This window comes from Jaculus jaculus, chromosome 1, assembly GCF_020740685.1.
Source record: "Jaculus jaculus isolate mJacJac1 chromosome 1, mJacJac1.mat.Y.cur, whole genome shotgun sequence".
Taxonomy (NCBI): domain Eukaryota; kingdom Metazoa; phylum Chordata; class Mammalia; order Rodentia; family Dipodidae; genus Jaculus; species Jaculus jaculus.
The window spans coordinates 13,154,579-13,179,444 of NC_059102.1; the positions used below are offsets into that span (position 1 = coordinate 13,154,579).

The 24,866-nt window shown below is 44.9% G+C and overlaps 1 protein-coding gene across 2 annotated transcripts in view; it reads right to left on the reverse strand.

Annotated features, from left to right (window-relative positions):
* Positions 1–24,866, reverse strand: part of Plpp4 (phospholipid phosphatase 4) — a 168,049-nt gene that overhangs the window by 13,601 nt on the left and 129,582 nt on the right. For both annotated transcript variants that reach the window (XM_045132805.1, XM_004659291.2), the window contains one exon: positions 3,707–3,877. In XM_045132805.1, the coding sequence (XP_044988740.1) occupies positions 3,707–3,877 (171 nt within the window). The remainder of the gene's footprint in view (positions 1–3,706; positions 3,878–24,866) is intronic.

Consider the following 24,866-nt stretch of genomic DNA (forward strand, 5'->3'; position numbering starts at 1 on the left):
ATCTTCTCCATGCCGGGCGGAGACCTGGTATGGATAGTGACAGTCTCACTAAGGAGTGTGTGTGGTGGTGGTGGGGGGGGGGTTCTAGACAAAACGGTCTGACTCAAGCACTTCGGAGGATCCGAGGAAGGGCTCAGTCCTCCCTTGAGAGTCAGGAGAACACAGCGAACAGACACTGGGTCATACCAGTGGCTGGTACCCATGATGCATGTTATGTTTTGGCTGCAGAAGGCTCGCTCCCATCAGTTAGGACTTGCTCCCCAAATGTGGCCCTCAATACCACTGAACCTCAACTCCCTAGATTGGCTTTTCCCATGCACTCTTGCCAGTCCTGGTGGCGTTGCTAGTTCCTGTCTACTTCCCACAGAGCCTTACCAGTCCCTGTCTCTGCTTAATGCTACACCCGTTTTGAAGGCTCCATTGCCAGCAGGCCTCCGGTGCTCCCGATGGACCATGAATCCAGATGAAGCTGCATTTGTTCACCGTGGCCACTGACTCAGCCACAGAGCAAAGGTAACTAGCAGACCAGAGCCAGAGCAGATTCAAGAGAGTCCGACCAAGACCACTGTGCAAAGGCTCTTACTAGCTTCCAAGATGAAGGGGGGAAATCAAATCAAGTTGGAAACAAGAGTTTCCCAAATCTGTATGGGTTTAGTATAAGTGACAACTCAGTGTTTATAAGCTTGCAAACAGATCATGTTGAACAAATGCATCTGCCACTGAGTTACTTGTTGGGGAAACACAAGACATCCTTGGAAACAATGTGCCAAGCAACAGGGAGGCTGCTTTGCTCTGAATTTGCATAGTGCATTTTCATTTCATCTTCAGTGAAATGACACCTGGATCCATTACTTCATCAGTCAACAAAACAGCTTTGTGGAATGCTCAGAGATGATCATTCTTGTGGTCGTAAAAACAACGCAGTTGGTGGGAGTACTCGAGAAGCAATTGACACCGGGCCCGTTTGGTCCATCCTATGTTTCACGAGGAAAGGCCTTAGCCATAGGATGAGGATGAATCTGTGGGATGATACTTCTATTCCCAAGGGTGCAATGGCTACATGCCTCTGCTGCTACTGCCCGGTGACTGCAACCTTCCTTCCTTCTGATGATGGAATTTCATAATGTCCAGAACTGTACTCATATCACTGGTGAAAATGAAGACCACTGGGCTGCACCGATGGCTCAGTTGGGAAGGTGTTTGTTGCACAAGTGTTAGGACTGGAGTCTGAATCCCCAGAACCTATGTAACCACACTGAGCAAGGTGATGCAGGCCTATAAATTCCAGCGCTAGGGAGACGCAGATAGGAAAACCCTGGAGCTCACTGGCCAGCTAATCTAGTCAGATTGGTGAGGTCCAGTTCAGTGCAGTATCCTGTCTAACAAGTAAGATGCAGGGCAACTGGGAAATAGAACCCCCCACACCCAGAGAGACAAGCACCCACATATTCAGTCATGCATATGTGCATGCATACCACATACACATACAAAAAAAGTAGAAGGAAGGAAGGGAGGGAGGAGGGAAGGAAGGAAAGAAGGGGGAGAAAATGAAAGGAAGGAAGGAAGGAAGGAAGGAAGGAAGGAAGGAAGGAAGGAAGGAAGGAAGGAAGGAAGGAAAGAGGGGGAGAAAATGAACAAGGGAGAGCTCTGGCCATAGCCCTGTACCTTTTCCACCCAGAGGGCCTCAGGCCTTGATCAGCACTGTGTTAGTTTGACTGTATATCCCCCAGTGAACTCGGGGGTTAATTAATTTAATTTGTTAACTATTAGTAAAATTGAGTTTGCAGCTTCTGCCCCTAACAGACAGACTCCTGCTCAGGGAGGGGATGTGTCAATGGGGATGGCCTGAGGCATGCAGAGTGCGCTTGCCTGGGTTCCCTGCCCTTGCGGCCCTGAGTGTGCCTGCCTGCCTGCTTGGCGGTGCTGGTGTGTGCTTGTGTCTCTCTGGATCTGCAAAAGGAGGTCAGCCTTCTACCACCATGATGGAACTTCCCCTGGATCTATCTGTAAACCTGAAATAAATCCCATTCCTCCTGTAGACTGGGTCTGGTTTGGAGGTCCATCCCAGCAGCGTGGAGCTGACTACAACAGCCCTCTGCACCTGTTACACTGACTGACCCATGCCACAGCATCTCTAGTCTACACCCTTTGCCCAGTGACTCGAACACACTGTTTGCAGGCCCATGACTCAGACATGTTCTCCAGGAAGGTGAAGGGTGGAGCTGAGGCTGGGAGGGAACAGGGGAAACCAGTTCTTTTTTTTGTTTTTAATTTTTTATTTATTTATTTGAGAGCGACAGACAGAGAGAGAAAGACAGATAGAGGGAGAGAGAGAGAATGGGCGCGCCAGGGCTTCCAGCCTCTGCAAACGAACTCCAGACGCGTGCGCCCCCTTGTGCATCTGGCTAACGTGGGACCTGGGGAACTGAGCCTCGAACTGGGGTCCTTAGGCTTCACAGGCAAGCGCTTAACCGCTAAGCCATCTCTCCAGCCCGGAAACCAGTTCTTTAATGGTGTTTCTCAGGTGGTTCCAGAAAGTACAGGCTTGCTGGCTGACAGTGAAGACTCCTGGCCCCCACACCAAAGTCCGCCCACACAAGTCCAAGCTTAGGGTAGCCTGACCAAGGTGGTGTGTGGATGCCTCTTGGGAAGTAATGCCCTGGACCCTGCTGCCACCTCCCAGCCCCTCTGCCTCTAGAGGCCACGCTGCTACTGCGCCGCCACCTCTGATCCCTCTCTGGGGCCAGGTGGCGGTTCTCGTCCAGGCAAACTGTGCATTGCGGTATATGGGCAGAGGGCTGAGGAAGGGTATAGTCGTATCCCAGGAACATGCCCCTCACTTGTCTTGTATGCTTTAGGTTGTTAACACCTAGCCTAGGCAGACACATACCAGGTAAACTGCTACTAGAAACGTTGCTGGAAGTGGTCTGGACACACCCTTGGGACAACCTCCACAATGAGAAGTACGTCCTTAGAAGCTGGGTTGGATATGGGCAAGGAGCCAAAACCACTGGGCTCCAAGTCTGGGGACTGATCAGTAGGGAAAGCACATTTGGGCCTGAGGCCCAGGGTGACTCAACCGGAGGCCTGGCATCCTGACAGAGCTTCAGCAAAGTCTCCTTGAGCACATGGAGAAGGAAGAGCTGGAAAGCTTTCTCAGCAAGGGCATCCTGACACCAGAACTCACTTAACAGCCCTGTTTGCTTCAAAGCTGAATCCACTCTGGCTTCTGACTAGTGGACACCCACCTCTCAAGCACTTCAGTTGACACTCATCCCTGGAAGAAGAGATGGGCCAGTGTGGGGCTGGGGAAATGCTCTGAGTATAAGGTGTTTGCAATGCAAGCAGAGAACCTGGATTTGGATGCCCAGCACCCACTTAAAAAGCCAGGTGTGGTGGCACACACCTGTCATTCCAATACTGAGGAGGTAGAGCTAGGAGAACCCCAAGGGCTTGCTAGATAGCTAGTCTAGCTGAATCAATGAAATGAGTGAGGTCTTCGTTCTGTGAGAAACTCTGTCTTAAAGGATAAGATGGACAGTGACTGGACAAAACCTCTAACATTGACCTCTAGCCAAATATGCATACACACATGCGTGTATATCACACAAATACACACATGGAGAGAGAGAGAGAGAGAGAGAGAAAGAGTGAGAGAGCCATACCATGATGGGGACTGACTGGGAGGCCCTGGGCAGGGACTTACCTTGCCAGTGATGTTTGTAGTCACACATGCGGGACAGGGCGATCATCATGGCACAGTACAAGGGCAAGATGGCCGCGCAGAGCCGCCAGCTCTTCCCTCGCCCACTCTCGGTGAAGCAGTGCAGCTTGCCAGCCAAGTAGAATGTTGTGAAACCGAGGCCCGAGAAGGCAACTGCCAAAGAGAAAAGCAGGCATTACTCCGACAGGTGGTGAGCTGCAGACATACCACGTACACCTGGACAGGAAATCCTGTCTGCCGCCTGCATGCCACCGGGCCAAGGCTATGTTGACCACAGGCACTGTCTGCACAGACTGGGCTCCTCACCAGCACCCCACTTAAATAAACTTCCAACCGTGACAATGAGCTTCCAGGAGTGCATATGTTTAAAGCCTATTCGATCTCATTCTTTCGTTCATTAGCAGTGGGGTGATGGGTGTCCAGCGTGTGTTAGGCAGACATTGTGCTGGGCAAGGGGCAGAAAGGATGCACCAGATGCTCTCTTTGTTCATGAAACACTCAAGTTCTGACTGAAGGGCAAGGCCATGCTGATGAGATCGTTTTTAAATGCCGTGCACACAGCAAAATCAGTGAGAACCTAGATTTGAAGGTCAAGGGTAAACCAGGGGGTGAGGGTGAGCCTCAAGGTTTTGGTTTTGGACACAGGACGCACAACGGTGGCAATGTCATCTGCAAATGTTATAAGGGAGTAGGTTTGATGAAGAGGTCTGTAAGGACAAACACCTTGTTTTCTCTTAAAAACAATGGCTATTATATTTTAGAATTGCAAAGACAACTCATGACTTGCTAAATCCATCATTAAAAGCAAAGGGAACTTCCATCCAGTCATTTACAGCCACGTGGAGGGATCCAAGAGATAATAGTTAAGTGAAATAAATGTCACAGAGAGACAAATGCCATGTGTTTTCACTCATATATGAATCTAAACATTTGATCTCATAGAAGAAGTAAGTCGAATGGCGGCCACTGATGGCCAGAAAGGGCCAGGGGGAGAGGGAATACACAGGACTTGAAACAACAGCTACCAAAGTATTGTTAAGTGGGAGAAAGTAGCTCTCGTGTTCATAGCACAGTAGGGTAACTGTGGCCTACAATAATTTATCCCACAGTTCAGGATAACCAGAAATGTCCAAAGATTCCTTAACAAATTGATGAATATTTGAGAAGATAGAAATGCTGCTTGCCCTGATTTGATCATTACACATTGTGACCAATCACCAAATCAGCATACTCTACCCGGTGAATAGGCATAAATACTGTGTCCATTAACAATCAAGGAATTAACACTGTAATAATAATTTTTAAAAAACTAAGTTGATACTGTGTAAGATTGAAGGTATGTCGTTGAAGGTTTAGAACAAAGGTCCTCAACCTTGGTTATACGTGGAACCACCTTAGAAACTGAAAATGACTGGTGTGTAGGATTTACTTCCAGACATTGTCTGTGGTAGTCTGGAGTGGTCCTTGGATCACGTGTGTCTGTCCGACTGTACGCATCTGCGCATGAGCACATCTATGCATCCCTGCATGTGTGAGTATTCAAGATTCCTGGGCTTCTAGTCGCTGCCGTGGCTGAGCTCGAGGCCTTGTTAGTGCTGTGTGCGAGCTGCTCATGCACTCTCTGCCTGACGAGCTTCTGAAACCTTCCTCTTGATTGGAAGATACTTCCGAGGAGGTGGAGCCTCTATGTAATAGGCCCAAAGAGGGATGTGGTAGAACAGGTCTTTGTGTTTGTACACCTGCAGCTTTAAGGGACTGCCCAAAGCCAGGCTGTCATGTAAGGAGCTTGTTACAAATACAGGCCCTCAGGCCATCCCCAGACCTAGTGAGGTAAAACTGGCTTCTCACAATATTTCCAAATGATCTGTGTTCGTGGCAATCTGAGAAGCCCTGGCCTCACATTCATCATCCTTACAGATAACTTCCAAGAGTCCATCTCAAGGAAGCTCTGCTCCAAGTTGCTTATAAAGATGGGAACCAAAAATATCAATCAGAGGCATCAATCAGCCAATTTTAACATCTCCTTTCAAGAGATAGTATTGCAACAATGAGACTGGGATGATAGAGCAAGACAGACAATACTGAAGACGCGATGTTAAGCAAAGAGAACAGAATTCAGCTGCAGGTTCAAGGTAATCATGGCTTTAATAACCACCGTGAGTAACCTGCAGCTGTTCTGACAGCTCTGAAAAGTGCGTCTATACAAAGGAGACCTCAGTACTGAGCATGAACTTGTACCACAGTGGGTTTCTTCAGCAACCAAAGCCAAACGGATGACAGTGGATGACTCTGCCGTTAAAATAGAGTGCTGAGGGTTGGAGAGACGGCTTAGTGGTTAAGCGCTTGCCTGTGAAGCCTAAGGATCCCGGTTCAAGGCTTGATTCCCCAGGACCCATGTTAGCCAGATGCACAAGGGGGCGCATGTGTCTGGAGTTCACTTGCAGTGGCTGGAAGCTCTGGCGTGCCCATTCTCTCTCTTTCTCTCTATCTGCCTCTCTCTCTCTCTCTCTCTCTCTCTGTCTCTCTCTCTGTCACTCTCAAATAAATAAATAAAAATGAACAAAAAAATTTTAAATAAAATAAAATATAGTGCTGAGCCAGCTTTACCTCAGGTATACAAATGAAGCAAAAGCAAGGAAGCACACGTGGGCGAGACTTCTGACTATGACAACAAAGACATGCCAACACATAATGAGTCCTGTGTCTAACACAAGAGACTGTGATCCACCGCCCCGCCCGGCCCTGGTCTGGAAGCTCGCTAGGATGATAGAAAGGTATTGAGTGGTTTGCGCAGCGTTCCAAAGCGGCCCCATTTGGCCACTATCCTAGCAAGTGTAATAGCCTCTTAATTCCCGTCCACATGCACTTTGCTGTTTCTTCCAGTCATTTATATTCTCCCATGATGTATGGGAGAGGGACAGGAAGGCTGGACAGCTGGCTCCGATCGGCTCTGGCCCCATTCTGAGCTCTTACAACAGCAACAGTGATATTTATTTAAGGTGGTCAGCTTAGTGAGTCTATCCATCTAATTACACTACGTGTGGGAGCAGCAAAGATGACCCGGGGGTTTTGTTGGATTTTGGATAAGTGTGCAAGCTAGAATCAGAAGAGAGGCAGCCCTGGGTGGTTATAAACTGGCATCTCTCAGGACAATACACAGAGTTCACAATGGAGTAGATGTTGAACAGGTATTTGAATGCAGCCCCATAAGGCAGTGGCCTGGAGACTTTAAAATGGATGAGCCATCAACTCAAGCAGTGACGATGCCACTACCACTTTAGCCCCCTCAGGGGGTGGAAGAGGGAAAGGACTGCCTGGCTAAAGTGAAGTCCCCAGTCCCCACCTGACCTCTGCCCCCAGAAGCTCTGCCTGCCAGCTCAGCACCAGCTCTGGTACCATGGACTTTACCTTGTTCTTTGGGCTGCAGGAGAAATGTCTCCCTCCCACGCAGCGTGAGGCAGTGCTCACGCCTCAGGCCCTCTGCCTCTCTGTGGAGTGCGGAAGGGTTCACAGGCTTTGGAAAGCCACAGTCTAGCGGCCAGGAGCATCTGGCAGCACCCCACCTCCTTTGATCCTAGTGCTTGGGCCTTTGGGACAATCTTTTGAAAACATCCCTGTATGCCCTTACATTCCAAGGTGACAGGATGATGCTCCAGAGTCGTGCTGAGCCTTATGCTTGGCACTAGTAGTCATTGAACTGACCCTGTGTGCTTTGACAAAGGGCTTCAGAGGAGATTGCTTCCGGCCTGGGAGGCCCGTCTGAGCAATGGGGAGTTCTGGTCCTTTACACTCCTGCCTTTTCAGTAACCCCAGAGTCTGAATTAGACTCTACAAAGCCACGCTAGGCTCACAGGCTTTCTGTGAGAAAGGGACTGGGAGCAGACGCGATCTTCCACAAGCCAACTTGCTCTTCTGAGGACCTGTGATCCTGAGACTCTCAATCGCCGAGGCTCAGGATCCAACTCAATGAGAAGAGCAAGAAAACAAGAAGGTCGTCAGAGATAAGTTTTCCTAACTCTGATCATATATGTTCTATTCCCTTCCCAAACAGACAGACAGACAGACAGACACATACACACACACACACACACACATATACACACACACACACAGCTGAGATGCTGGGGTGCAGGGGAGAGTGTTTAGAAGTGTTGAGAAGCCTTTATCTCTTGGAACAAGTTGGATAACGTCTATTTGAAGTCCATTTACCCCTTTAAATGCAGGCTTACTTTCCAATCTGATCAAGAACCAAAATGAGGAAAATGGGCATTCAAAGTCCTAGCCAGAGGACTGTCCCTTCTGGAAGCCAGCATTATGAGAGAAGATAACAGTGTCACTAATATTGCCATCAACAGAAACATGTGCAGAAAAGCCCCAGGCCTGGGGGAGAGAGGATTCTAAGAATCTGCCTCTTCTGGGTGGCAGACCTGTTCATAGATATTGCAGAACTCAAACTACACACACACACACACACACACACACACGCACAAAACCCTTCATTAAGGAGGGACAGAAAGCAGCTGACTGTAATACTTACACTACATGCCGGTTTGCCTGTGAGCAACAAAAAAATGCTCTTGGTGAGGAATAAGTTTTCCCCCTCATTTCTGGAACTTGAGATAATCACTTGCTGAGGTCAGTGAGCACTAGTAAACAGGCCATCTGAGCAGTGGCAGCAGCCCAGCAGGCGACACTGGGCCCCTCCTGTGCGGAGGGCTAGCTCTTCCCAGGGGATGACAATGAGCAGCCTTTCCCCACTGACTTTTCTCAGGCCACCCAGATAAAGGATCAAAGGTTCACAGTATTCCTCAGGCAAGGAAAGGCCAATTTACTGAGATAGATCTGGCTTCCCCTCCCTCCCCAGCTGACTTTAAACTAAGTAGAAAGTCTGCCTTTAATGACTGCATAGAATGAAAAAATTGGCATGGAAAAAGAACATTCTTAAAAAATAAAACAAAACCACCAAATGATTCTTTTCAGTAATGGAAAAAAACAAGAAACATTGAATAATCCACATCGGAACACAAAAGTCCCGAGTAGCCAAACAATCTTAGCAAAGAGAGCAACTCTGAAGGTATCACTGGGCCTGATTTCATGTTGTGTTACAGAGCCACAGTCACCAAAGCACGTGGTACCAACCAGCACAGAAACAGACATGGAGATTAATGGAACAGAATGGAAAGTTAAATACACACAGCTCCAGCCACCGGAATGCTGACGAGTGTTTCAAACACACATTCATTGAGGGAAAGACGGCTTCTTCAACAAATGATGCTGGAAAAACTGGGTACCTATATGCCCAAGAATGAAACTGGATCTCTGAATCTGAACAGAAAATAAATTCAAAGTTGATCAAAGCCCTTAATGTCAAACCAGAAGCCCCAAAACTGTTAGAGGAAAACATAAGAAAAATGCTTTCACATATGAGCACAGTTACTGGAAAGGACTCCAGTAACTCCAGAAACTGAATCAAAACTTGGCCAATGGGATTATATGAAATTAAACAATTTCTGTAAACAAAGGAAATGAAGATAGCTTACCAAATGACAGCACCTTTGCTAATTATACATCTGACAGAGGATTGATTAATATCTTGAATATACAAAGAACTAAAAAGAATACTAACCTATCAATAAATGGGCTGATGAAATGAATAAGATAAAATACAAAATATAATATACAAATGGTTAAAAACATGAAAAAAATAAACAACCTTAACCACCAGGGATATATAAGTTAAAACTTCATTGAGATACCATCTCACCCCACTCAGAATATCTGTCATTACAGAACTAAATAACACATGTAGCTGAGGAAGTGGGGAAAAGGGAACCTTTTATACACTGCTAGTAGGAATAGAAATTGATCCACTCCTTATGGAAATCAGCATGGAAGTTTCTCAGCAAACTGAAAATGGAACTACTCAGCTATGCCACTCCTGGGTATGTACCCAGAGGATGCTTTAAGTCAGCACACCTAGGGATACCTACACACCCATGATTATGTAGAACTATTCACAACAGCCAAGCTACAGAATTAGCCTAGTCTCATCAACAGACGAATGGAAAAGGCACAAGTATATGCACAATGGAATTACACTCAGCCATAAAGAAGTCTGAAATTATGTCATTAGTTGGAAAAAGGATTGCAACTTGAGATAACCCTATTAGACAAAGCAAGCCAGACTCAGAAAGATAAATATCACATTTTACCTTATTTGTGGATGTTAGATTTTATACAGACACATAAAATCATGTTTATATATGACATGAAAGCAAAGCAGAGACTGGTGGAAGAATGGACAGTAACAGGAAGGGGAAGGGAAAGATGGGGAAAAGGAGGCGATTGTGATCAAAGCACATGACATCCTTGAGGAAAGTTGCCTTTACAAAACCCAGCACTTTGTGCAAGAAATATATGCCAGTAGCAGTAAAGATGTCCCCCAAGCCCACCCGTGTGTCCCCCTGGGTGCCTACTGGAGCCATCATTGAAGGCCGTGGCAACAACTGGGAAGGCTGAAGACTCATCAAGGTGATGGGAAGAAGGGACAGTAAAAAGCTGAGCACAGGATGAGACACTTCAACCACATCCTGCAGGGCTCGGGGAATGCCGTGCTGGAGGCGGCAGAAAACGTAAGGCTGCTCTCACCACTGGCCAGAGAAGCTTTGCTTTGGAGACAGCTGTGGATACTTAGGGGATTCAGAAGTCATCACAGTGTTGAAAGGAAGAAGTTTTATTGAGAGCTCAGCACTAAATAAGACATCTCTATCATACCCTCCAAGCTCAGAGAACATCACAGAAGCAGGGGTAGAAAGAATATGCAAGCCCGAGGATGGGGAGGAGAACCTTGAGACACTCTTATCCAGATATGAAGTGACTGGTGCTTTCATGACCTTGCCGTCGGTGCCACACCTCCAACAGACCTGTACAATACTGAACCCATCGATACTTTGGCATAGAGGACGGGGAGGGCAAAAGGACTAAGACACTGAAGTAGAAGAATGACTACCTCGAAGGAGGAAGGGGGAGGGAGATGAGGGATGAGAGGGTGGTGGGAAATGACAATAAAATTACAGTATGTTCATGTATAAAATTCACAATAAAAAGTAAAGATGTTCACCAACAGAAAAATGGGAGGCAGCTATATTAAACATTATACGGCCAGGCGTAATGGCACACGCCTTTAATCCCAGCACTCGGGAGGCGGAGGTAGGAGGATCGCTGTGAGTTTGAGGCCACCCTGAGACTCCAAAATGAATTCCAGGTCAGGCTGGCTAGAGTGAGACTCTACCTCGAAAAACAACAACAACAACAAAAACATTATACCACTGATAAGTCACAATCAACAGAAACTGGAATTAGGTGAAACTCTGAAAATACAGAGACATGTAAGAGCCAAGTATTATATGCCTTCATATCTGACATGCCACTGACTTTAAGATTCCTCACAACTGTTTTAGGCCACTTAAAGAAACAAGATTGGCATTTGCTTTCTTATCACACTGACTTCAAGATGCATTCCAACTTTCACTAATTAGCATTGTCTTATAATAAAAAAAAAAACGAGGTACGAATCTGGGAGACCGACTCTACATTTCTTTCTGTTGTAATTTTCACTTTTGTTGGTAATAAAATTGTCAGACAAACATCTTTCCTAGAGTGGAAGACAGGACGGAGCTTTAATGAGGCAACCTATGTGGATTGTGAGCTGGAGTCTCCTTCCCACACAGGGAGGAGGCCACACCAGGCAGTTGAACAACAATGTTGAAGGGTGTTCTGCCAAGGCTGCAAATGTGCCCCTGGACTACCAAAAGCCAAGGACAGGAGAAGCAAGCATGCCCGTCACTGCTTCATCAACATCAGCCTGGTACTGGGACTCAAGAGCCTGATTTCCCATCTTGGCTCTGTCCTTAACAGAATGCAAGTTCTTAGGCAAGTGCCTTTTCTCCCTGGGCATCTGTTTCCTCTGTACAACGAGAGGCTGGACCACCAGCAGCCACTGTGCCACACCCACAGAGGCTGGGCACGCAGGGAGCACAAGCAGGCACTTAGATATTTGAATCAACTTTCCTCTAGCAGGGAACCTTTTCTGGTCTATCTGCTGTTCCATGAGACACTCAGACCCAGAAACACACCACTTTCTAAAACACTCTTGTGTGGTGTGCTTCATGTGTGATGATAAATGGAAACCAGCAACTGACTTAACTGTCTCTTCTCTTCTTTCAATTTCTTTTTAAGTTAGCACACAAAGCACTGGGCTTCATTATGACATTTTCGTAGTGACACGTCAATACACTCTGTTCTCGTTCACACTGCTCCTCTATTCCCTTCCCCTCTGCCCCCTGCCCAGTTTCATTGTTCCCCTTCTTCGCCAACATTCATCCTCCATTTGCTTTTCTATATTAATGATTTTCTCACTTACTCAATTCCTCACTTGCTGAAGGTCTCTTCTTCCCTTCTTATGCCTTCCTTTATACTTTCAGGGCATACACATGCACACATCATGAAAAAATGCAGTATTTGTTTTTCTGAGTCAGGCTTATCTCACTTACCACGATGATTTCCAGTTCCGTCTGTTTTCTTACAAATGCAATCAATTCATTTTTCTTTACAGCTGAATAAAATATATATAAGAAAACTATATATAGATCGTATTTTCTTCATTTGTTGACTGATACCAAGGCTGTTCCATTTCCTAGCCATTGTGAATAGTGCAGCAATAAACAGGAACAATTTTGAAGGCTAAAATATGGGGCACCCTGGAGAGAATTCGTCTTTCTGAAGATGAGCGCCACCTCTGCCCTTGCTGGGGTCTGCACAGGGAAAAGTGAGCTATGTGTTCAGCCACTTTTATCGACAGATGGGGGGGGTTGATATTTCTAGGAAATGTCCTTTTTTTTTGTTTTGTTTTGTTTTGTTTTCCGAGATAGGGTCTCACTCTAGCCCAGGCTGACTGGAATTCACTATGGAGTCTCAGGGTGGCCTCGAACTCACGGTAATCCTCCTACCTCTGCCTCCCGAGTGCTGGGATTAAAAGCGTGCACCACCACGCCTGGCAAAATGTCCATTTTAAAACATTAACATCTAACCAAAAGTCAGCACATCGAAAACCAAATAAAATTCACCTGTGTGTGAGCAGGCTGCCGGTTTAAGACCTCACTCAGGTCCTGCCCCAATGCTTACATGTTACAGAGCCTCATTTGTTCCCTCTGAAGAATCACCTGATTGGTCTCGGGTATTTTTGTTGAAAACAACAGCAGCAACAAGTTAAGTTAAAGCAAGTGATTTGGGAGCAGCCACTGCAGTCACCAGGAAGTGCTGTGGGAAGAGAGAGGAGTAGGGGCTCCTGGGAGGACCAAGAACGCGGAGTCCTGTGTGAGCCCATCACGCATGGCTCGGTTGCTTCCCGCACAGCAAGGTTAGTGGTACTTACCCTCCCCCCGCCCCCACAAGTTACTATGAGGACTAGAGAATGGGAAACTGCAAAGGACTGGGCCTAGTCCTTGGTGGCTGACATTCGTCTTTCTGATCTCTGGCTGTGGCAGCCACTGTTGTGTAGAGCCTCCATCCTGTGAAGCTGTTTTGAAAGCACTGATTACACAAAGTCTCCTCCTGCAGCCCACAGCTCGGGAGCTGCATGCCCTTACATCTCTTTAGAATCCCAGGGTCAGGTTCCTGGGCTCTGGCTCAGCTCTTAAGGCTCTCAGTAGTTGTTGGCCAAATTAACAGATTTGAAGACAGGAAGTGGAAGTGATGGAGATGTCTGGTCAACCTCACGTTGCAGGAAGCCTTCGGCTATGATATGAGAAGGCTGGACAGCCAGAGAGCCAGACCAGTGCTAAGTGACCATCCCAAAGGGTATCTCCTGGATTCGTCAGAAACAAGTTGAATGCTTTGCGACCAACTTTAATGTCCACAAGCCCCCAAATCCTTTTACACGACTAGTTTCTCTCCCAGCCTCTTCTTCTCTTCTTTTGGTCTCTCCCTTTCTTTCTCTATTTTTTTCCTTGTGATAGGGTCTCATATGTTCTAGGCTAGCTTCCAGCTTCCTGTGTAGCTATGATCTTGAACTTCTGGGCCTTCTGCCCCCTCGTCATAAGTGCTGAGATGATGGGTGTGTGCCACCATGCCCTGCTTTATAGGCCTAGTTCTCAACTGGTAATTACAATTCCCCAGTTTCTCTAGTTTCTCAATCCACAGTTTTAGCCTAGTGTTTCGGTTACCTTCAACTTGCTGGGACAAGCACCTGACCAGAAGCAGCTTGTGTGAAGAAAGGGTTCACGTCAGGCTCACAACAGATTCCAGGGGAAGCTTCATCATGGCCGAGGAAGCTGGCTCACTTCGTCACGCATCCACAGCAGAGAGACAGCAGCAAGAAGCTGCGAGGAGAAGCTGGCTCTGGACACACAAGGCTGGACTCAGCTCCAAGGGCCACTCTTGGTGACAGGTTTCCTCCAGCAGGGCTCTACCTCCCCATCTCCCTACTGGGTGTGGACTAAGTAGGAAACCTAATCACAAACACCCGAGGCTATGGGGACTTTACATTCAAAACCAGGGCACCTGGCTAAGATACACGTTCTATTTCCTTTCTAGCAACAAAACTACTGATATTCGAAATCACTGCCTGGAGATTTTTTTTTTTTTCATCTTCAAAAATAAAACGGAAGTTTGCCTACAGTACAACTGTTATTTAGAGCATTCAACAGAGCACAAAGCAGGTATGCACTCTTCACAAAGCCATCAACAGAAAACCATTAACATCAGATTAAGCTACCCAATCAGAAATCAAGGAGAAATTCTGATTAAAAATTCAAGAATGGATTTACAGTGAGTTTTTAAATGTTTTATTATTATTTATAGTATATTTATTTATTTGACAGAGAAAGAGGGAGAGAGAGAGAGGGAGAATGGGTGCGCCAGGGCCTCCAGGCACTGCAAACGAACTCCAGAGGCATGTGCCCCTTTGTGCATCTGGCTAACGTGGGTCCTGGAGAATTGAGCCTGGGTCCTTTGGTTTTGCAGGCAAATGCCTTAACAGCTAAGCCATTCCTCCAGCCCTACAGTGAGTTTTTAAATCTCACGTTTTTTTCAATTAGTGATAAGATTATTTTGCTCTGATCTAAGAGATAAAAAGCCTATATTTGCTAGAATTAGGACAATTTTCAAAATCCGTTAGCTCTTGTAAACTTCACACAGGTGTTCCTGGGAGTATTTCTGCTAAAGACAAGAACTGAGTGAGAATCTGAACACATGCTGGATGATGGAAGGATTGGCCGATGGCATGTTATCGCCACCCAGCACTCCACTTACTCTCGGGACACCTCTTCATGGCTGATCTTTCTGCCACAGGCACATTTGTGGACTCTGGTGGAGAGAAGATACTCAAGACCCAGTCCCTTCCCTGGAGAAGGACTTTTGAAAAATATAATTTTATTTATTCATTCATAAGGAGTGGGGGAGAGAATGGGTGCGCCAGGGCCTCCATCCACTGCAAATGTACTCCAGATACATGTGCCACCTTATGTATCTGGCTTTTATACAAGTACTGGGGAATTGAACCCAGGCCTGTTAGGCTTTGCAGGCAAGCACCTTAACCACTGAGCCATCTCTCCAGCCAGAGGAGGGATTTTTTTATTTATTTGTTTTTAGCATGAGTGCATGTGTGGTGTGTGTGTGTGCATGCATGTTTGAACGGGTGTGTGCATGTGAAGGCCAGAGGACAACCTTGGGTGTGAGCCCTAGGATCGCTATCTGTCCCATTTTGAGACAGGTTCTCTCATTGGCCTGGAGTTCACCAGTTACACTGGCCAAGGACACCTACGTATTCTCCTGCTACTGCTTCTCAGGAGCTGGGAAGAGAGGTGCAAGCCGCCATGCTCAGATTTTACATGAGTTCTGGAAATAAAACTGGTGCTCTTGCTTTCAAAACAATCACTTTACCCACTAAGCTATGTCCCCAGCCCCTGGAGAAGTTTTAGTGGCAAAAGAAAAACTGAAATAACACAAACAGCTTCGTGGAAGAAAGACTGGGGCCTGGGAGACACATAGAGAAAGAAGATTCCAGCATAACCTCAGCTGGCTGGAATCCATGGGTTGACTTCATTTCACCCTGCAGAGAACTGTTTGTGAGCTCAGGTGTGGTCAGAGCAGCCAATGGCCTCCAATGGAATTATTTACTCCAGCACCACGGCTTTATGCTTCAACAAGAATTGGTCTGCAGATGAGATGCCAAAGGCATCTTCTAGGAGAGAGTTGAAGAGCTGGGTCCTAAGCACGTTGGGTTAAGAAGGCTGAGCCTGAGATTGCTAAAGCCATTCCCTCTTAACGCTGACCTCCAGCACGGTACTGTGATAGTTTGAATGGATGCCCCTCACTAGATTCAGGAGTTTATGTAATTTAGATCTCCAGCCACCTGGGCCTGGCTGCAGGGGGTGTCTCTGTGGGTGGATCCTAGGTGCAGCCCTTACGTGTTTGCTGGTGGAGCTGTAATTTCCAGCTAAAGATACACAAAGTGCCTGAGTCCTTCCATTGTGGGGTCACTGGAGTGTGCTTGCTTATGGTGATGATGGTGGTTTTTCCTCTCTGCATGGACCTGTGAAAGTGGGCCAGCTTCTTCTGCCATATGGAACTTTCTCTCTATGTGTAAGCTTCGATAAATCCCTTCCTGCATAACTGCGCCTGGCTTGGAAGTTCATCCCAGCAACGTGAGGCTGACTGCCACAGGTAGAGAGAGAACCACCCTGGCTCACAGCCAAGCAGGTTTGGCGGGTACAACCCCACAGATGTGAAGTAGACTGAGACCTTACAAGCAGTCAGAAGTGAACTCCTTTAAGAACAAGCTGAGTTGCTCTGAGTTCCTACAGAAACAATGTAGGAAGGGCACCAAGTGTTTAAGGCATGGGAAAGTGGAACAGGGCTTCAGTGAACTTTGAAAGACAAAACTGCATGAACTTGAGCAAGTGCCAGGAGCATCCTACCAGAAAGAGGACAGCCAGCAGTCAGGCACATCCTACCAGAAGGAGGACAGCCAACAATCAGGTACATCCTACCAGATGGAGGACATCCAACAATCAGGTACATCCTACCAGAAGGAGGACAGTCAGCAATCAGGTACATCCTACCAGAAAGAAGGCAGCCAGCATTCAGGCTTTAGGTGGCTGCACCTGCTTACACTGTGCTTGGAGCATGGGTTTTCTTGCCTCTTTGTCTTCACAACAGTATAACAGTTACTATACCATTCTATTGATGAGAAATTGAGGCCCAGGAAGTTGCAATTATGTATCTAATGATCATACTCTGCATTCTTTGTTAAGCAGAAATGAAATGCAAACATTACTAATGTAACACAATTTGCTGTCCCTTTGCTTTGACATCTAGTACATGTGTGCTGTCAAACACAGTGTCAAAAGAAGACATCCACGGCTGGGCATGGTGGCGCACGCCTTTAATCCCAGCACTTGGGAGGCAGAGGTAGGAGGATTGCCGTGAGTTCAAGGCCACCCTGAGACTACATAGTGAATTCCAGGTCAGCCTGAGCTAGAGTGAGACCCTTCATCGAAAATCAAAAAAAAAAAAAAAAAAAAGAAAGTAAGAAAAAGAAGGCATCCATAGCCCAAATGAATGTAGGCATGGTAAAGAATATGAGTTACACAAATATAGTTGAGTCCTATTAATTACAACTGGCCAAGATCTTTGGGACAGAAATATGTGCATGGCCACCTCACCTCACAATGGAAATAGACCTATACCCTTATTTGAGAGTGAACAGAAGGGGGAAAGGAAAAGAAATCAAGAAGCTCTTAATTCCTCTGAACACAAATGCCAGAGGCAGAAATGCAAATGGGGAGGAGGAGACTGCAGACTGCAGAGGAAGATAAGCAGGTGGACATGTGGCTGGAGGAGGAAGGGGCCTTTTCTTTTGTCCACACACTGGAGGCACCCCTCCCTGGAACAGACCATGGCAAGGAGAAGCATCATCAGCAGAGGACACTTAAGGATCTTACAATGACAGAAGCCACCAGGGGTGCCCCCCCCCACCACCACACACACACCAGGCTTGTTGAAAAAAAGCCTGTCAGGAATCATGAATGTTCTTCCTCACCCTGGACAGAGCTGTGTATGGCAAGTCACCAAGATGGATAGTGGCTTTGCATATCAGAGCATCCCAATCTACCAAAGGTCTGAAGCCTCAGGACAACCTTCCCTTTTCCCAGCCTTGATGATGCTCTGAAACATGACCATGAGAAGAAGCCTTCGAAAGAGAGCAATTACCTTGCCCCCATTATGCCTTGAAGGGAGCTGATAAGAGTCTGGGCAGGATTCCCACACAGATAACATTTTAATGGAAAATGATTTAATTTTACTTCCAAAGGCCCTGGTGCATAAATTTGATAATGAGGTTTGAATAGCAATGTGAACACTTGGAAACAACCCAAAAAGAAGTAGCCATTAGCTTTCCCCGTGCTTTCATCTGGCTTTTCCTACTTGGGCACTGGCTATTGGAGCAGCTTCCTGGAGTCATGGTGGCTGCTGCTGTGGGCCCTCTCCTGCACATGTGATTGCCACCCTCCTGTCTTTTATGATCTGTGCTAGGACCAGCTGCAAGATTTACAAAAAAAAAATACCTTCGAGCCCGTGGGCTGTCAGCCTGCACAGAAAAGAGATGCACATGTGTTCTTTGTGAAGACGCGCTTTCTTGGGAGTGTGGGACCAACAGGGAGGTCTGAGGGAAAGTGGAACCGAGCCACTTGACCCAATCAAGCTTCCTCTTCAGCATCTCACAGTGAAAGGATCTAAGCATGGTGGCCTCTACCTGTAATTGAACCACTCAGCAAGCCAAGCAGGAGGACTTCACTGAGTTCAAGGCCAGCCTGGCCTACATAGTGAGTTTCTAAGGCAGCTTAGGTTACCGTGAAGTAAAGTTCCTCAAAAAGTTCAACATTGACTGCACCTACTTCCAGCAAGGCTGAAGAGACTGATCTAACTCTATGACCACAGATAGATGAAAAATTGCAAGGCCAAAGCCAAATTACCATGGACTACCTCTAGCCCTTCAACATCCATTTATTCCCAACCTCTGTGTTTGACCTAAAATCCTTGTGACTACCGGTTTATCAGGTGCAACCTTTTTGGAATGTACTAACGAGCCACCAGCTATCAGTAGCCCAGGAGCTAAGAATGACTTCAGGTAATGCCCAAAGCCTTGATGACTTCTCCTCTTTGCTGTAACCCACTTACCTGAGGATCAGCTAACGGATTTGAAAAATGCTTTGACTTAAGACTTTCTTTTGCTCTATAACTATAAAGCCTTCATGAAGTAGTTAACACACTGAAACATGAAATTGGGGTAACTTAAATCTGTGTTCCAGGCCATGATCACTCATATTTGGCTCTAAAATAAACCATTTCTTATCCCCTTTGAGGTGATAGCCGTGTCTTTTGTGTCAATAGATACAGAATAAGACACTGTCACCAAATATATATTTCATACTGGAATATATATGTATATGTGTGAATGTGTATTCATAATGGAAAAGGGGAAGAAATTGAACTGAAGTTATACCCTGAACTCAGAAGGACCCAAGTGATAACATAGCTGATAATGTGGTTTTCAAAATCCATGTTCTATTTTTTTCTGAAAATTATATTGCCATGACCAATGACAACTTATGACCATCCCACGTATTTAAAAAAAATGTCCACAGTGAATACAGAGAGCCTCACTTCTATGACTCTATGGAAAAGTTGACTCTTCCTGTTAAAACATTTAAATCTAAATAGATATTTTTTATAATTAAATGAGAACAGTGGGGTAATTTTTTTAAAGTCTGGATGGCATGTTAAACTGGGGGAAGAAAATATATTGCATTTTGTTTCCATGACCTTTGCAGACACTGCTAATTGACCAGGGACATTATCCACAAAGCCAGCTTCAAGCTCAGAATCTCTCTCAAGGGACTGTCTAAGCAATGACCTGTCCCAGGCAGCAAAATGAAAGCCACTCATGAGCTTCTCTTAAATCCTTTAATCCAAGTCAGACTGCATAAAAAAAAAAAAAAACAATGCAACTATCCTCAGTGGTTGAGGACTTGTGGTCTAGTCAGAGTGGAGACCCTCAAGTGGTCTCCAGCACATGCCAATGGGGATAATGGCATGTGTGTGAAAGTGCTTTGTAAACAGAACTCAACATGTAAGGTTTTGCCATTAGTAAAGCCAAAATAACAGAACTCTAGAAATACTGAATATAGAAACTCAGCTCAAACCCACACCTGTATACTTCTAATCCCAGCTAGTCCCCTTTTCACAACAAAGAAATAACTGGCAATTCCCAACCTTGAACTTCCGTCAGAAGCCATGTGGCAGAATATACAGCATGTATAAAATAATCAAATCTTGGGTGAAAGTGAAAACAAACACAATCTCTCAAGCATATCACTGTTTTGACAAGCATTGAGGTTTCCCGATATTAAGAGACAGTAAGAACCTCCAGCATAAGAAAATATCAAGGCCAAGGTGAGCCTGAGTATTTAAGGAGGGAGAGACATTGCTCTATCCCCATGGGGCACAGGGGTGGGAAGACAAAGTCTTGGGTCACCCAAGGTGGAAAACATATTATAGAAGAACTGAAGAAATTTCAGACCCTGAAGCCTCACAATGAAGTACAAACCAAGGCTTGCCTTGAAAAGGACCACACAGTTTGGGCGGCCTGCATGTTTGTTTTATGTGGAGAGGGCTTTGCTATCTGAGTTATTTTTCTCATATTGTCTCCAAAAATCTTTAAGTGGAGAATTCACTTTGGGCATTCCTGAGGAGGTTGTGCTCTTAAGCAATTAGCAAAATTCCTCTCTAGAAGAATTCAGCTTTAATGTAGACCTCAAAAGATTCCTGAAAGAGAAAATGCTAGTAAGAGAACTGAAACATAAAAAAATACCAATGAGACTATATGGAAGATGCTGACTTGCAGCATTAGATATCATAATTACAAGGCATAGAATGTAAAATTACTATCCAATATGCTTTGAGAAATTATAGATAAAGTTGAAAATAGAGATAGACCAAATATAAGGGAATAATGAAGCAGATATTCTAAAGACAAAGTAGGATTTCTACAAATGAAAAACAGTGGTTAAAATTTTAAAACTCAGGAGATATATTAAATAGAATATGAACCAGGCATGAATAGAAAACTAGTAAACTGGAAAATAGATTCAATATCTTCTAGAATTTATAGCCATTGTATGATGGAGCAGCTAAAAGAGAAGACAAGAAAAAATGAGAGAAGAAAGAGAAAGACTATAGGGGCAAAGTTAAGGGACATGGATCATAGGGTGAGAACAAAGGTCTAATATGTCTAACTGGAGTTCTGAGGGATGTGTATCATAGAGTGAGAAAGAAGCTCTAACACATGTCTACTTGGAGTTCTGAGTTCAAGGAACAGGTGATAAAGAAAATGCAGAAGCAGCAACAGTTGAATCGATAACAGTGGAGGATATTTCTAGTTGTTGAATGACACAAACCTGATATGTATAAAGCCAAATGAATTTCAAATACAGTAAATAAAAGAAAAACTATGCCTAGAAACATTAAAATGTGACACAAATAAAAAGAAACCAAGATGTCAAAGACATCCAGAAAGAAAGTAAAGAATTCCTACCAAGAAGTCCTCTACAAGTGATTGCACATGAGCACAAGGTTAATAACAGAGACAATCAAATGATATTTTCAACAACCAGAGGGAAAAGTGTCAAACCAAAATCCTACATTATAAAAGCATTCATCCAAGAATGAAGTCAAATAAAGAAAATTTTGGAAATTCTAAAAAAGAACCAGCATTGTGCCAAAATATCAAGGAAATTTAAACTCAACATTTTAGCCAGAATCATGGAAAGGCTGAGATGGAAAAGGGAAATATAAGCAAAGATATTGGCATATATTAGGTTAAAGATATACAGGGTGGTGGTTTATTTGGAAAGAATGAGGAAAAACGGGTAGAATTAAACAGTAGACAATATCAGTAATTTCAAAATGTATTGATCAGACCTAAAGCATTTGATATATTTCTATTGTATAGATAGGAAAAAATGTTGTCAACTCAGTACTATAACTATGTGTTTTAAATCAGAAGTTTCTATAACTCCCAAAGGAAGAGAGAAAAATGCAAGCAGCAAACATAAAAATGGTACAAAAAGAAGTACTTTCAAATGTTATAAATAAATGCAAATAATTCAATAATGACAAGAAATAGAATTGAAATTTTCTTCCCAAATAAAATGTTTCACAATATGTAATTAAAATGTAGGGTGAAGATAATCATATCATAGAGAATTTTAAGAGGCAAATATGAATAGTCAGAAGCTAGTATCAACACTAGTAACATGGAGTTGGGAAGACAGCTCAGCTGGCAAAGTGCTTGCTTCACAAGTATGACGACCTGAGATCTATCTCCATAGCCCACATGAATGCTGGGCACCATGGCACACATCTGCAACCCCAGCACAAGAGGGTGTGGTTCCTGGAGCTTGCTGGCCAGCTGGTCAAACCTAATTGGTGAGCTTTAGGCCAATGAGACACTTTGTCTCAAAAAGAGGTGGATGGTCTTCCTGTAGATGACACATACTCAAGGGTGTCCTGTGGCCTCTACACACACACACACCTTGACACACCTGTATACACATATGAACACACATAGACTCGTGCACACACACATACAAAGAAACAAAAAGGAAAAGCATGTCAAGACGAGTTCAGGTCCACCAGCTCTTGCCCATGTCCTTGCCAAAGGCTCATGGCTGTAGGGCTGGCCCTCTGTACAGGGCTGCATGCCTCCAGAGCTGCGTGTGAATGACCATCAAAAGCTGGGTTTGGTTTGCAGAGACAAAAAAAAAATAAAAGTATTATCACTACAGAGCCTTTAAATTGCATTTTTATGAGTTTGCTGTTTAACCAGAAAAAAAAAAAAACCCAGAAACAATGCTCTTCCATAAGAAATAAAAAGCAGAGGAAGCCTACTGGAACATCAGCTCATTATTCAAGTGCAATGAACTCCAACTAATGCTTAATTACAAGAGGCATTTGGAAGATGTGAGAATAAGACGCGGCCTCTCCGAGGCACTTGATTGACTTCCCATATTACAAATCTCAAACCCACTGCAAATTCTGCAAAGATGGACCGAGGCAGCATGCATGGCACGTGGTGGGAATCAGCACAGAAGAGATGGAGTCAGCCAGGATGCCCACTCCAGACCTTACACCAGAATGCATTTCTCTAACGTAGCTATTTCTTAAGGGTGAAAAGACATATCGCATCTCTTGGCTTCATTAAAACACACCAGTGACTCTGCCATTTGTTAGCAATGGTTAGGGCATAACTTGCCCAGGCTCAAAAAATGCTAAACCAAAATTGATTATTTCTTTTCCTTGAAAACTATTAGCAGTTATTAGCAACAAAACCCCTCACCCAAGCATGAAAAGAAAATAAAGTGCTTTTGGTACACAGTTTTTGAAGAAGGAAACAGCTACATGAATCATTCATTGGAAATTTCTTCACTGACTATATCTAGACCTAAATTCATTGGCCGTCTGGATCTGTGGGTTTTACATGTGTGGATTCAACGTACTAAAGATTTAAAAAAATATTTGGGAAAATATATAATTCATTTTCCTGAACACATTCAGGCCCCTTTTAAAAAATCTCTTTAGAGCCGGGCGTGGTGGCGCACGCCTTTAATCCCAGCACTCGGGAGGCAGAGGTAGGAGGGTCACTGTGAGTTCAAGGCCATCCTGAGACTACATAGTGAATTCCAGGAGAGCCTGAGCTAGAATGAAACCTCAAAAAACCAAAAAATAAACCAAAAAAAACCCTCTTTATTTCCTAAATAATAAAACAGAACAATTATTTACACAGTACTTACATTGTGCTAGATATTATAGGAGATCTGAAATGTTTTAAACTAAGTATACAGGAAGAAATACACAAGTTATATGTGAATACCATGTCATTTGATATGACACTTGAGCATCCAAAGATTTAGGTCTGTAGGAGGTAGCAAAATCATTCCCCGACAAGTATTGAGGGATGATTACCTACGATGGGTGGACTTTTATGCAAAATTATACCTACATGTTCAGATCCTAGCTTTACTACTTACTAGTTCTGTAACTTTAGATAAGATATTTAACTCCTAAGTTTTCACTGAAAATGCTCCCAGAAGCCGTAGGTTGTTGTAGGGGCAGAATACTTCCCAGTGGTTGGTGGTCAGGAAAGCCACCAAGAGTCCTAAACCAGTAAGGCTATTGCTGACCCCTTTGGCTGCCACCAGCACTAGACTGCACTGCTGTGGTAGATTCTGTGGGGTGTGGTGTCCCACAAGTAAGACCACTGGCTCACAGAATGCTGGGTAAGAGCCGATGCACCTGGACTACACATTGGAGGTCGCCATCTCTGAGTGCAACTCCAAACTGCTCAGAGTGTCAGCTTTTAGTGGAGAAAACCACAAGATGTCCACTGCAAAGACAGGGTGGGAATTAAACCACAGTTACACAACGTTACTGTTAAACAAACAAACAAACAAAAAAAAGTCACAAGATACTCCTTACATAGGTCACATAGGCGGAACTGAAGCAAGAAACATTCTATGCGATGCAATCAGAAAGGTATTTAGAAACAGGGAGGTACAGGAAGGTCATGGTACATTGCACAGATCGGTCATCCCAGTCCTTAGATAACAGAAAACACCTGCATTGCGCAATAAGGCCTGCGGTAAAGATTCCTGGAACTTCTCCCGCATCTGGCAGAAGATGGACTTGGGTGGGGGCCTCCATTATGTATGCCTAAAGGCAAGGGATGCACAGGAGGATGTTTGACCATGTCTATTGTGTCCCTTTACATTCCATTTTCCAGTAGACAGCCCCGTCACTGGGATAACCCTGTAGACCAGGCACAGTTTATGGGAGGAATGGCATTTATTTGAAGCTTACAGGTCCAGGGGAAGTTCCATAATGGAGAAAAAGTGAGAGCAAAGAACCAGGCAGCCGAACCACAGGGAACGCAGGCAGAACTTTAAAGTTCCAGCACTCTGCATATCTTAGGTAGCTCTGTCCCCAGGGACACCTCCAGCCAGGTGGCTGGAGATCTAAACTACAA